The sequence below is a fragment of the Varroa destructor genome, unplaced genomic scaffold (assembly GCF_002443255.2).
Source record: "Varroa destructor unplaced genomic scaffold, Vdes_3.0 BEIS01000002.1, whole genome shotgun sequence".
NCBI classification, from domain to species: domain Eukaryota; kingdom Metazoa; phylum Arthropoda; class Arachnida; order Mesostigmata; family Varroidae; genus Varroa; species Varroa destructor.
Window position 1 is genome coordinate 36529355 of NW_019211455.1, and position 15033 is coordinate 36544387.

At 39.5% G+C, this 15033-nt stretch overlaps 1 protein-coding gene across 10 annotated transcripts in view; it reads left to right on the top strand.

Moving 5' to 3' along the window:
- Grip (Glutamate receptor interacting protein) overlaps positions 1-7342 on the top strand; it is a 48436-nt gene extending 41094 nt beyond the window's left edge. For all 10 annotated transcript variants that reach the window (XM_086978565.1, XM_022791118.2, XM_022791120.2 and 7 more), the window contains 7 exons: positions 219-363; positions 601-749; positions 981-1355; positions 2201-2596; positions 3743-4284; positions 4483-4674; positions 6634-7342. In XM_086978565.1, coding sequence (XP_086834691.1) covers positions 219-363; positions 601-749; positions 981-1355; positions 2201-2596; positions 3743-4284; positions 4483-4674; positions 6634-6837 — 2003 coding nt within the window. In that variant the 3' untranslated portion in view covers positions 6838-7342. The remainder of the gene's footprint in view (positions 1-218; positions 364-600; positions 750-980; positions 1356-2200; positions 2597-3742; positions 4285-4482; positions 4675-6633) is intronic.
- Positions 7343-15033: the final 7691 nt, after the last annotated feature.

The following is a 15033-nucleotide window of genomic DNA, read 5'->3' on the forward strand; positions in this document are numbered from 1 at the left end:
AATGGTATAACAATATGGGGTAACGTAATGACAAGACTATGCATTTGCTAACAACTACTGGGAGGTTTTTTCTGTAGACTGTAACAGGCACACAGATAATGCACTTTAATTGTGACTTTGGTATGCCTCCTGTGCGTCATCCATATAGTAAAATACATAACACTGGTGTGCATTAATATTCTCGGCAATACCCCTTTCTTTTTTACTTACACTACTAGGAGTACCAGATGAACCAGATGCGGTTGTATACACGGTCGAGGTCGCGCGCAACGGAGGGCCTCTCGGTATCACAATTTCGGGAACCCAGGAACCGTTTGATCCAATTATAATTTCTGGTCTCACCCAGGGTGGGCTAGCCGAAAGGTAGGACTTAGCTAATACCAGTCAGCCTATATATCTGTCTGTATATACCTGTCTGCATATGGAAAACATTTTTTATTATTTCTAGAAGACCGAACGCGACGGATCTTTTCGCTGGCTTTCTGCTGACAAGCAGATCGCAGAGCATGACCTTGCAATTCTAAAGGACATACTTCGCTTTCCTTTGTTTCATTAAAGACATGACAACAACAATAATTCGTTAACCTGTGAGTATTTCAGAACGGGAGCACTTCACGTTGGAGATAGGATTCTTGCTATTAATGGCACAAGTCTAAGAGGGAAGCCTTTAAGTGAAGCTATTCTTCAACTTCAGACATCTGGGGATGTCGTCACTCTAAAGCTGGCCAAATTCAAACTTGGGAGAAATGGTACTGCCGGCGTTAACAGTATTAGTGTTTATCCTGCATTTTGATGCTGGATCACATTTTCAAATACGAGAAAAAAGTAGTTGATTCACAACAATGGATTTCACCTCAAGCTTTTTTAGTTGAAGGTTACTTTCTTCCAACGTATGAATTTTGTTTGTAATATAGCAATGTGTCCTTCTAAAGCTTCTGTTTCATTCATAGTTCTTTACCGGTGTTTGTGTTAATCTACAGTGTTTGACGACTTGGAACGAGGTTGCGTATCTAGTCCGATACCTTTAGGGACAGCTATCTCTCCTGGTGGCTCTTCCCCATTATCAACACGACCTCCACCTTCACAGTCTCCTCGCTTAGATCCTAAACTATTGCTACAGCGCCTTTATGCCGGTACCCCAATCCCATCAGTTGATAGTGCCGTAGAGAGCTGGGACTCGTTGGCCAATCTCGACACAGCAGGTGCAGCTACAGCACCTCCGACTGCGCCTACAACAGCCGCAACCACCCCAGCTTCAACTGCATCCCCTGTATCCTCGATGTCGCCCAGCGGACTTCCGCATCCTTCAACAACAAGCCACTCGCAAGCAGTCAACACCGCACAACCGAAATCAGGTCTGCCGCTGTTTTAAATCATTTTTAGCAGGTACCTTTAAACAGAACTATAACGCACGGTTCCTTCAAGGTTACACGCCCGGTCTCTATCGATTTGCCCCCGTCAAGCCCCAATCATTCAACAAAGATAGTCGTAATACATTTTTAGTACTTTGTGATTTCACACTTTAAAAGCCAACCAAATAAGTTACGGTTAATAGTACATTGATTTAGAATAGTAGTTAGAGATGGGAACACGACCTTATCTTTGAAAATAATGCCGAGACATATCAGGTTCGACACCTGGTATTGCTAGAAAGGCAGTGGGTCGATCATACGTACATCTGCTAATTAAATTAATGAATTAATTAGCAAGAAAATGGCGTGAAAGTCGTGATAAATATGCACCGTTCAACACACCATAAAATTTCAAATCTCATCCACTAGCTCCAAAGTAACTTCTGAGTAGTGTCGACTAAAGGTCGTTAGCATAAATGACAGTGACCGAACGAACCATACCGATAGCCGGAAAGCGCAGTATATTCTTTTGCAAGGTAACAGTTCCTTTTCCGTCACTTTGGGATCAAGACCTAGTTATTTGCGTGTTAAATTTGACATTACATTGATATTGCCTTGAACATTTAGAAAGTTAAATTAATAATAATAATAATTAAAAAAAAATAACGTACACATGGAAGTACGGTGAAAATATTTTGAATACATGAACTGTTGAAAGATATTTAATAATCTTAAGATTGAAGAGATATTCAATAGTTATAGCAAATTTAATTATAACAATGGTACCTTTTTATCATATAGGTTTAACAAAACGTTTGCCATCTAATTGCCTTACAAATCTATTAAAGAAATTGATGTGGAAGCTTCCGAGGATGCGTGGAGTTCGATTCGCGAGTGGCAAGCCGGTCTTCCACCTGCATGTCAGGAGGTTCCTTTAGCAAAGTCAGCACCTTCAAGTGCTCGCTGGGATCCACCCGACTGGGCCCTAAACCCCGAAAGAAGACCGAGCCTTATGGCTAAAGCACCTTCTCCATTACCGCCAAAGAGTAATATAGGGACATCATCTCGAGATACTACGGCCTTAAGTTCAGCCACCTTAAACAGCCTTCAGCTATTGGCTCGTCAATCAAATGTATCCGGCTCGTGTCTTCCCGCCGTTTCTCCATCCACTCCACCCCCGGGTCAGCCGGTTAAGCAGCCACCAAATCGATCCGTTATTACAAGGGGAACAACTCAGCAACAAGGTAATAAATAACGCAATATGGAGAATAAATTAGGTAATATTCAGATAAAATAAATATTATTAACGAATTTATACGCAAAGTATATTCACTAATGGGAACTGCGAATTCTACCAGGTATTAGATTGGATAATTAGCTTCCGCGGTTTTTTCAAAGTACTTGTTTTCTCTTATTCGTTATTAGCTTTTGATAAACGGCTCCAATGCACCCTTTCTACTTTATCAGCATGCTACAACTGGGTTACGAGCGCGATTTGAGCTTGAAAGAACTTGAAAGATGAACGATCCAGCTGAAAAAAAAATGCATTTTCGACATCTTCTGCACTATGCATTTCATCAAGACCAAAACTCTATCAAAACATAGACGATGTTCCGCTCTTAAGCACCCTCTAAGTTTGATGATGATCATCTGAAGGCACTTTCGAAGCAATACGGCCGACAGGCAGCTCGGGCGGACTAAATAAACTGCAGACATAGAACGTTGAAGACCACCAGAGAATTTTTTTTAGGTTTACATAAGAACTTGAGGCTTGACTACCTAATGAACTTCTCAAAATTCAATAAAAAAAATATAGTTTAACGATCTATCTCGACACTTCTCCCGGTATCGAACGTTAGCGGCTTCGACTGAAGTGTTATGCTGCAGTTGTCCTTTTGTCAATGGTCTTTTACCTGTTCTGTTCACATATCTGAAGCCTTACCTTCAACACTTATCAACAACTTAAAAGTAATTGGAAAAGTTATTCGAGCTAAGCCCGTTTCTTTTTGAGAAGGAAAACATCATTTTAATTAACGTTAAAAGACGGAAAAGGTGGTGAGGAATGACGAGAAATACGCAACTTAATAGGTGATTATAATAAAAAAGGCGGTATTTTTATTCAGTAAAAAACCGCGGGATCTTATCATCTTACATAACATTTAAAGTTTCGTTTCTCGTCAACAGTTCATCAGACGGTAGCTTATTGGCCACTTTCCTTTAACTTGAAAGCAAATGTCCGTGTTCTTGACGACTAAAGCTTCAATTTTGTTAAATATAAATCTTATGCTTTACAATCTATCAGCGCGTGGTTGTAGAGAATAAAACATTCGTTAAAAAAAATACGTAAAAAATAATTCGTGATAATGTACCCTATTGTTGTTGTATTTTAGTGGCGTCTCCGACGGCGTTGGACATATCCGGACCGTCTGGGTTTACTTATAATCCTCCTGCCTACACTCATCATCCACAAACGCAATCGCATGCACAAGGCGGACGACCCGTCAACTCAGATGTTGAATCGTCAGACTGGACAAAAGTGCTTGAGGACTTGCAAACCTGCGGACAATCGCGACTTCTACGTCAAATTGAGCGCAACCTTCAGTTAGCCGAAAGTCAACTGGCAGCGAGCGTCACCGGTGTACCAGGACTCAGTTCTTCTTCCGGAATTAGTTCCACCGGAGGCAGCAGTGGAAGCGGTATGCTGGGCGTACCTTCAGTAACCCCCAATAAAAGCCCTTCGCCAGCACCTGCTGCGTCTCTATCGTCACGTTTTGACGATCTCTTTGGTTTTCAATCCCAATTCCAAGACGAGATGTCATCGATACTGGATTTAGCAGTATCAGGAGCAAGCAGCCAAGGCGGTACGACCTCTTCAAATACGCCTTCGTTTCTAGATCCTCCTCCAAGAAATATGCCCAACTTTGGGCTGCAAGTGAGTACCACACATAATAAAAATGAACGCGCGTTTCTATTTCAATAAAGGTGTCTCTTTTTCATTATTGAATTATCAATAATCTATAGATTTCCGAGTGAACTTATTGAAGAAATATATGTCCTTACTACTCTTGTTAATTTTAGAATTTTAATTTAGAGTTTCTGTTCCGTACAAACTATGTTTCTCTTTTTCTAGGACATACCGCCACCTATGCCGGTTCCCGTGGAGGTGCATCGGGTGACTCTATTCAAAGACAAGGTCTATGATGACTTCGGTTTCTCAATTTCTGATGGTCTTTTCGAGAAGGGTATTTACGTAAATCGTATAAGACCTAAGGGACCGGCTGATATGTGCGGACTCCTCAGACCGTTTGATCGAATTCTGCAGGTATGAGTTTCAAAATTTTTAGCTTAAAACGCAATACATGTATATAATATTTTAGACGATTTTTTTAAGCAAAACAAGTCTATATTCGCGGTGGATCAACAGACAGTATATAGCGCAGATAGCTAAAACTGATCCTCTCCTTTTCTGTCTGTTACACTCTATCAAACTAATCCCTATTCTAGTAAAAAGAATTGTTGTCTTAATAGTAGATAGGCTCGTGACACATAATACTTTTCTGGTATGATCTGATGTACTAGTCTCTCCATGATCTTGAAAGGGGTGGTCATGGACAGACAACATCAACGTGACCAAGCGCTTCGAAATTTGGGTTAGCGGTGAAATACTTAAATCTTAAGCTAGAACTGAACTAGGGTTTGACATGACTTCAATAGCCAAGGTTTACGCGCAGACATGAATGATGTAATTATTTAGTGCCTATCTTGTTGCACGTTTACCCACAAATAACCTGGAGGGAAGTTGTCGTTTCCTTGCAAAATGCTGGTGGCAAGGCGACTGAAATGTAGCAGTGCTCCCGTTAGTAACGTTAACTACGGAGGCGCTTATGCCGCTAACGATAATCGGTGAGCTATAAGCAATGTTCATGTAAATTAAGAAACGAAAACTTTACACTGAAGTCCCTTTGATATTATGCCGGATGCAGACGTTTGTAAAATAAACATTATCCTGACCTCGACCTCTGCGTAAGAGGAAAACGGCAACCATACGCTGAAGTTACCTATCATTTCAATATGTATGAAGCACAAACGGTTTTAGCAAAAGGCGGGGGAAGTGATATGCAACCTGCCTCGTGTTTAACGGGGATTGTCTTTCTAGGTTCCGAGTTTTACGTCCGGTGTCGCCTTCAGGTATTCTACCAGACGGCTAGCTCCCAGCACGAAACATAATGTGTCCATGCCCAGATTCGAATCTACGTCCCAGTGTGTCCTTAAGATTAACAGAGAAATACGTTATCCACTCTGTCGGGGAACGAGAGTAACAGAGATGGTCGTGTTAGCCTCAACCGATGCTGCAGTCTATTAAAGTCATACTCCACGTACTCGGATACGTAATTTGCCTCAGCACGCAAAGAACTGCAACTTAATAAGCCTAGTCTCTAGAGACGTTTGTATGCTCTTATCCTATGCGGCATCTTTAATGATGTCAAGAAAACTCAATCATAAACTAGGGTTTCACCTACGTCATGAGTCATACCGAATTTAAAGGTCCAAGGTAAAAGGTTCCATACTGTGCCGAATAATTAGGAGCAGCCTTACAAGCTAACAAAGTCTGACGATCTTCTTAATCCTGCGCCCTTGACATCTTTAAAGAGTCGTCAGAGCCTCAAAAATGTTCATGAAAAAAGTGCACTTCAGAAAAACCAGAAGGAGCCGAAAGTATTATATATTCCGCAAACTCGCCTTTTGCAGTTTATTTACTAAAGTCACCCTCATACCCAGCTAAACGTTAATCTCAAATGCGGTAATACAGAAGTTGATGTGACGGTTAAATAACACTGACACAGTAAACTGGAACAGCTATCCACGTAGTTAATGACTTAATCCGGATCGTAGTTAAGCTTTGAGAAACGTGTTGTAACTGCTACAGATATACGTAATGAAATACTGTACAGTGCAGGTGATCTAGTTCTGTATGCCACAAAATATGAAATCAGATTACTGCGGTGAGAGAAATGTCAGAAAAGAGATTGTTATATGGGTCACACAACTGAATGACGACGAAGACACGATTATTGGGATAGCAACGTACACGGCATAGATGTTGGTAGCGTTTGACGCTACGTAGGGAAAGAACGCTGGATAGGGTAAGTATACCGTTGTGGTCTAGAAGCAAACACTCAAAGAGAGTAACATTTGCACTAATAACAACGATAAAAACAAAATGTGCGAAGATACTCGCTGAAATTATTGAATTAATCTCTTATCAATTATTTTTGTTTAGATCAACGAGCACAAGAGTCACAATATGGATTGCTGTACGGCGGTACCGCTAGTGGCGGCCTCTGGTGACACGATTGAACTGATAATTAGCAGACCAGCTTCTTATTGTCTTCCGCCTTCGTATCCTGATTGGGCCCAGGATCAGCCCTGGTTGGAGGATGCTCCTAGCTCACGCAGCTCAGTTGTGATCACACAGACTCTATAAGCCACCTTTTAAAGATTATAACATTCATTATTTGGACACGCGTCAATCTAACTGACTTGGGGCTGATAAGGCAATTTGTAGACAGCTTTTGTGTAATATTTTTGCTTTGAACGCTTGATAATTGGTTCGGGCTCGTGGTTACGCAGTGTCGTCACTTCTGCGGGTTCACTTAGGTGCGGAACTTGAACGAAGGAGACATTTCTTAATTATTTAGTTTTGCTTACATATACAAGCACCTTGCGATGCCACCTATACGATTCTTTCTATTCTAGGCTGTATTTAGCAAACCATTAAGACATTTGCTTCCTGAGCCGATAAACATGCTGTGACATGAATAATTGAGCTAATGACTGTGTGTTATTAAACTAGAACCAATGCCGGGCGCCAAAGTCAGTCGGGTAAATAATGAAACGAATTGTATGTAACGTACCTAGACACAAATCTATCCCATCACAGTTCACAATGTACATAATACTGTAAATAAAGTTTCCAAACTACAATCTCATTCGATTCTTCTTTATTATAGATAAATAAATCCAAAAGTTCGTTGTGCTTTCAAGTCAACTTTTAATTTGTATGTGGATGACGTCTTGTTTTACCTACTTATTTTATGGTTACGCAGGGGAGAGTGGGACTATATATATAAACAGGGCCATAAAGGCCATTTAGTTAGGGAATCCTTATTTGAAATTATAGTAATCCGAAGTTTCAACTTTTTTCAGACAGAACTCGGGTTAGAAATTTCGCATAATTCACATTATTGAATCTTTTTTTGACTAAATTTAGAACAATAGGGCTATACAGAACTCGTAGATATATTTTTGCATAACATCCAATTTTTGCTAAACAATGAAGAAAAAATCTACCTAATCACCTCGCTTTTCTACTACAGCTTCGCTCATTTTAGAGCCGCATTTTCAAAGCGAAACAATAATCAAGTTAAGCAAAAATCATCATCTTACGATATATCACGTGATTGCCCTGGGGTCTATGTTGGCCGAAATGAGATTGATGATATAAGCGACTAATATTTCGAGCCTATATGAAATAAAATGTCATGGATTGCTTATACAGATAAATTCCAGCTCGTTCTTGTGAACAAATGTATATTTATACATATGCCATATTTAATTAACATATCATAGTTTTGTGCTTATACGCCACACATCTAAGAAACGATATGGGAACATCGGTGTTCTCATAGAGTAGTGCTAGAGAAAAAAAAATACTATCGTCGATGTAACTCCAGTGTTTTTTTCTAATTAATTAGCGGTAAATAATCAGCGTTCGACGATTACTTAATCCGTTAAAAATTCAAATTTTTAGGTTCCTATAGGTATGTCTGTTGCAGGTGCAATTTTGACAGCACAATGAAACAGCCATATCTTCATAACGTATCATCGAGACTGCACAATGTTGCTAACAAAAGCTTTTAATCTTCAATGTATAAAGATCTCATGCTCGTAAATGACTTGAACGCTGTGTCCTGTTACCCATCGGCCGATGCTATGCATCAGACGATCATTTCAAACAATAAGCTCCGGTACTTATTCTTATCATTGTCCGTGCATGAGCGACCGAGATCGTACCTCTTAGCTCCTTTTGTAGGAAGTGCCTAGTAGTTTGGTCCTACTTGACTCGAGAGCTCGAAGTGCATACTGACGGGCTAACAGTTTTGCAGACCTGTTCGTATGGAGTACAAAGAAAGCGTTTCGCACCATTTCATCGAGAGCACTTTCTGCCCTTCAACGAAGCCATTCACGCCATTACATATGTGAAGGATGTGTAATAATGTGAGCTAGTCAGCCTAGATGTTACAGTCTTTGAATCATTCAAAGTTCGACTTCATACAAGTGTGCGCTGGGAATTACGATAGAAAATATCCTTAGTAGTTTTAGAGAAATGAGTATCTTTTCGCTGAATGGAAACATTCACAGAAATTCCTTCATTGGCATAGGCTGATAATCAGCCAGGGTTATTGAGCCATTACGGAGTATCACTTCGGCAGGACAATCGTTCATCCTCGAAAACAAAGGCTGTATCGAAGGCAGCTTTGTTGCCGCTTGTCCGCGAGAAGCAAGAACCAGTGCCCATAAGCATTTCTGCCTATTGAGATCAATTTATCGGAAGGGGCAGCACTGTAAAGAACCTGGTCCACGAATTGTCCCTTCGTCCTAATACAAGTCTGCATCGCGTATGTACGCGTGCGAACATCCGATATACTTTTTCGCGCTAAAAAATGCCTACTTCAATAACAGTAACCTATCGAATTCCTTTCGTAGAGAGAAGTAGACGACGCATGGTTAAAAGTATTTAAGAAACAATGCAAACAAATAGATTAGTGCACCGGAAATTTCCTGTTTACCTCCCTACAAATAATGTAAAAGCCAAATAATAAGGGATAGTCTAGAGTTAAATTGATGAAAACGACCAAAGAAAATCCTCTATAAAAATAGAAAATTTATTCGAATAACCAAGCTAATGAATTCGATACTAAATAAAAACAACACGGAAAATACTAACAGAAGCAAGAAACACTTAGCGGAAAATGCTCAACTTTACCACTCCTGGCCATATCTTTAGCCGGGATGAAAAGGCTGCTCGAGCAACTATATTGAAATTATCTATCTAATAACCGTTAACCATTAGACACGAGCGATGATTATCAAGTCAGCGACTAATAACCATAAAAAAACCTTTGTTCATCTCTTAGAGTAACTACAGTAACTAACTCAGAGTGGAACTGGCAAGTAACACTACCTTACGAAAATAAAGAACTGCTTGTATAGAGCAGCATAATTTCTCTCAACGAGCTAAAATACAAACCAGAAATTAGCCACTCTACAATACGCAACGTTCTCCCCTTTGGCAGGTTAAGTAGAAGAGAAAAACTGAACCAGACTTTAATTAAAGTAAATATTTGTAAACATTTGTAAATTGTTTCCAATGGTTCGCCGAATGTATTGGTTTCGCGGCGTCCAGCACTCGTCTTCTGTGAAAAGGAAAATGACGCCTACACTTTTGTCAGAAAAATCCGTTATTGATTTCAACACATCCTTAACACTAGGAGATATTTACCTAAAACGAAATTAGAGAAGCTTCATCGACAACTTATCTGTTCAATAAATACAACCATCACCATCTAGGTATACAACCTAAGCTTTGGGTATTCCCTTTCTACTTGATATTTTTTTCCAATTCTAACTGATTTCCAAAATGACTGTAGCACCGAGCCATTATTGGTCTCTTCTAAAACCAATCATATTTTAGCGTAGAAGTACTGATCGCACAAAGTTGATATTTTTCCCGCCAACTCTTTGAAAGAGTTCAAAGGGTGAAAGAGAGAGAGAAACTAAGTTTTTGAAAAACTTAGTTTCGTTGGCCTTGTCATTGAATTCAACTATCGGATTTTTTGTCCAAACTTAACTACATCTCCCTCCCCGGGGAGATTTAGAGAAGTATTTGAGAATATAAGCATCGCCGAAGAGAGGCTCGTTAAGGTTTAAACATGAGCTCCGATTAATAACCGCGAATATCTCTCATAAGGTAATCATGGAACTAAACAGTCTAAGCTTTTGACTACAAAGAGACTTTTTGAGCCAGCCCTCCAGTAAGCTCCACGCCAAAAGTACAAGGTACATTAAATTCAAAAAGGATCCTTTCCTTTTCCACATGGTTCCATATTGTCGTATTATCGTAGGCTTTCGTAGAGCAGTTGGACGTCGAACAGCGTTTTAGAATGTAAAGAATTATCCGAAGTTTTACCTTGTGAAATGCCGTGTTTCGCACTGAAGCAAAAATACTCAACGAACAGGCTGCTGCAGACAAACCACACAACTGCAAATTGCTCCCCTTATCCCTTCTTTAGAGAGCCTTTATTACGAATCACGAATGGGCCCATTTAAAATCCAGTCCTATTATTCTGAGAAGTCCGAACGAAAACTCTGTCCCGTCAGCTGGCGAAGGTTTTTCGGCTACAGCCACGAACGTGGCATTATCCCGCCGACATTTATCGCATTGAAAAATGGTAGACTCTGCTTGATGACGCATCCAGGGAATCTAGAATTTACTCATTAAATCCCTAATCACTACACAGCTTTCACGATGAGATTCCACACTAATTTGCAGAGCAATGTAGCAAATCTCGGATGGTTGACCTGAACCTGAATTGAAAGTGGCCTCCTACTCGCACCAAAATGCCTACGCGCTGTTTGAAGGCATCGTTGCCAATCACTAATAACGCTACTGCTCAGGTGACGCTTCTCTCTAACGGCGAGTGTGACCCTGCTTCAAAAAATACTTTTTGCTAAAGGTATGTCCAGACAGGTCAGTAGACTGCCTGAAAATATGATTTAAAATTAAATTGCTTTTAAAATATTAGGATCGCCTGTTCTGTATACGCAAACGCTCTCATTAGCTCAAAAATAATGAAAAGTTGTCCATATTAATGGTTAGATTGCTCCTTATAGCTAGCACTTCTTGTGCTTCCGGAACCTAATTAATGGAATGAGAATCAGGTTCAAGAGCAGGATATTCAAGTTCCAGCATGAGAAAATACTGCATGTCTTCCGCCTCATAACATGAAACAGCAAAACCTTGTTACCTGGCTTTGAATAAATGCACGTTCATACATAGTTTCCTTAACTTCGTCTCGAATGATACGAATCATGTCACTGTATAACACAGTTGTGCTTCTCTCTAAATTTGCGTCGGTTAAGATATATGGATCCTGGATTAATTCTGCACATCCCTCTGGATGAAATTCTGCGTACTGCTTGACATGCCCTCAGTTGACTATGGTACTATTAGACTTGATTATCTTTAACACCAATGAAACTGTCATCATTTTACGAAGTATACGACCGCCAAGATTTTCCGAATCTTTAAATCGGTAGAATGCTAGAGAAGTCCTGCGATCCAGATAAACTTCCATCATTAAATATGCCTTTCGAATATAATACGTCTGGAATTCCTAAGCGTTTGTGCCGGACACGAAAACTCGGGATATCTCGCGTGCAGTCATTTTGTGATACTCGTTTCTTGCGTGCTGCAGAAGCGTTAAATACTGGACGCACTTTCGACGACTTCTTTGTGGGTTTAATTACTGGAAAAATGAGGCATTAAATATCGATTTGTAACCCTGCACGGAAAATCCAATTTAGGCAAAATAAATGGAAATTTTTCCTCCCTTCGGGTTGTTCATCTCATTCGGTACGTGATGCTGTTTATATAATGAAGGCGTCGTTCGATCCTCAATTTTAACCTTATCATGTTAGTATTTATCATTTATGTCCTCAAAACTTATAGATCCCAACAACATACGTACTGTCTTATCAGTCAACTTCTAACGCTACATTAGCAAAACTTAATAGGAATGAAGATCCTTGCAGAAGCATCTGTTAAGCTCTTGCAGGCGAATCCGGCAAATTCGAATCTATTAGGAAGATAATTTTTATTTACTTTTACACCCTTGTGCCAGCGCTCTGGCGGCATCTGATTCACTATGTAGCTATAATCGCCTTCCCATATGCAATTTCTTTACCCAACCCTGCAAACTTCTTGAAATAAATGGATAGTAGGATTTGCTTGGCCACCAGTTGACCTTTTCAAATATCGAAAGCTCGATAATTACAAGGATTTTGATTAAGAGAATAAGCATATTGAAGTCAATGTTGGAGATTCTTCCGCCCAATCCGCGAAGTAACTGAAGCATAGCGATGAAATTGACGTCGTCATCAGGCAACCAACCTGCATCCTTTCAATCGCCGTGCGGACGATCTGCAAGTCCGTTGAAGAGATAGCGAACTGTACTTGTCGTGTCATTTTCGGCGAATACCTTGTAGTCACAGCGCATTAAAAGTATTACCATTACCTTATATCCGAAGCTACTTCATCTTTGGTTAACGGCAAAGAATGAACCACGTTTTGTCTATGGCTACCACCGTATACTTCAGGCGGATTTTTCGTTTACTGAAGTTTTGCAAATTACAAGCGGAATACATTACAGGAATTTTCAGCTGGCCTGAAATGAACTCATGGGAGCCCATTTTTTTACTGATATTCCGTATTTTCCATCTGGAATATAACTGCGCGACACGTGATATCTGAAGTATCAGTTTTAGCCAACAAAGCCGTTAGGGCCCAAATTTTTTAAATAAGCGCATACTTCAAAAAATAAATAAAAAAATTCAAAGTCCTTCGGATTCGTTTAGAACCATTCATTTTTTTTACGATTCATTTTTACAGAGAATACAAAAAGCGTTTGCTAATGTTTCAAGCTATATTCCCAAATAAACTATATATGTCTAAAAAAAAATAGGTATCTATTACGATACTGACCTATTAAAATTGACTTATTCATTGGTCACGTTTCCCTCTATGAGCCTTAACCAATCTTTCATTAGTATTCGCATGCAGTTACGAAAGCGGGTGCAAATGGAATCTATAGTGTGCACTTTGTCCTTAAGAACAACGCACCCGTTTGCATACACTTTACAAATTGCATTTGTTCTACTACAGCACCGAAGTGGCCGAACAACTATAAAACACCCGTACTTCATCCGTAAAAACTCAAATATACTATTTTGATGACCTCGACAGATGGACGCCTTTTACACTCAGTACCGTTTTCCTACAATATACTACTTACTTCATGCGCTTTATATAAAAAGGCAATGAGAGAGAACAGCGTGAAATACAGCCAAACACCTACATCAAGACTGAACTATAATAATAATACGACAGATCGAAAGCTGACTCTTTTAGCTTAGGCAAAAAGCAGTTACACATATGTTTGAAACAACAGTTTCCATACCAGCTAAGTAGAATGTTTGACAAGCTGCATTTTACAGTGTGATATTGTCGCAGATACCATAAAGCAACTTTCCGTATAGCTAGCCCGTTCTTTCTTAAACCACGTGTTTGTTTTCGAGTCTATCAAAGATAGAATTTGTCATAGAATTCATATTTCTGTGGGAAAAAATAGGCATATGTCAAAGTTAGAAGATTTCGTCTTTTTCAATCGAATGAGCTCGGATTGCGGAAAAATTGGCCTATGAATTTTCCAGACAGATGTACTTTTTGTCGTTGCGCCTCCCGGCAGTTCTTCCGTATGTAGCGGAATCAACACAGAAAACAAATTGGCGCACTGAAGGCTGCTTTGGCTTAGCATATGTTTGCTTCGTAAAAATAAATGCCATGTCAAACACTATTTCTGTGTTACAAAGTTCTGCTTTGACTATTACAATTCATCTGTGCACCTTGCCAAGGCCGGTTTGAACAAAAAAGCCGATAAATGCGTTTGTCGTTTGAACGTTCAAGTTGTTTCCATCAGACGCGTGTTGTTATTCGCGTACCGAAGCTGTTATCCGGTCCTCGAATTTACGTATATTGCATATTAGCATAAAATTCCGTGCACCCTAAATCTGTATATCCCTTCTTAACCACATGCGTATTGCTTTATTGGGAGTGATTTTTATCAAAACTACTTTTAAAAAATAAGATATGGAAATATGGAAATAACAATAAAAATAATATGGAAATAGACTAGATTAACCAACAAGTATCTATATAGAATTTTCCACTTTTTTGGTATAATCTTTCGCGAAAAACATTTACTTATAATTCAGCTTACGTTTTTAAATTAACTTGAATGAAAATTGGTTATTGTTTACAGCCCCTTCAAGATCGTCTGAACTATAGAAGCGTAAGGATTTCCGTTATCTAGGCTTCCTGATGACATGGGTATTAGTTCATGAACGCGGCCTTTGCGGATCTGACGGGAAATAGTAGACGAAACGTGTTGATTGCGGCTTCTCGTCCGATTCGACGACTTCGGCCGTCACTGATATTACCACAGACCCAGCGACCATATACGCGATCATTTCTACTGCCTGACATTCTAACACAGACTTGAACGTAGGAGATGAAATTTTAGCAATCTGATCTTTTAGGATGCTCGGTATTTACGCCAGTTGCCTCACAATGAATACAATTGACCATAGCTGTCTTAGTACATTCCAGTTATGTCGCTGGTATATGATACAGTACAATGTAAAAAGCCTACGGTCTTGTTGTTCACCGCTTTGTTGCTATTCGGCTCAGATTTTGAAAACCAACATTTAGAAACCCCAATACCAATTCTAATAAAGTATATATAATAATAATATATATATATTTATTTATATATATAATATT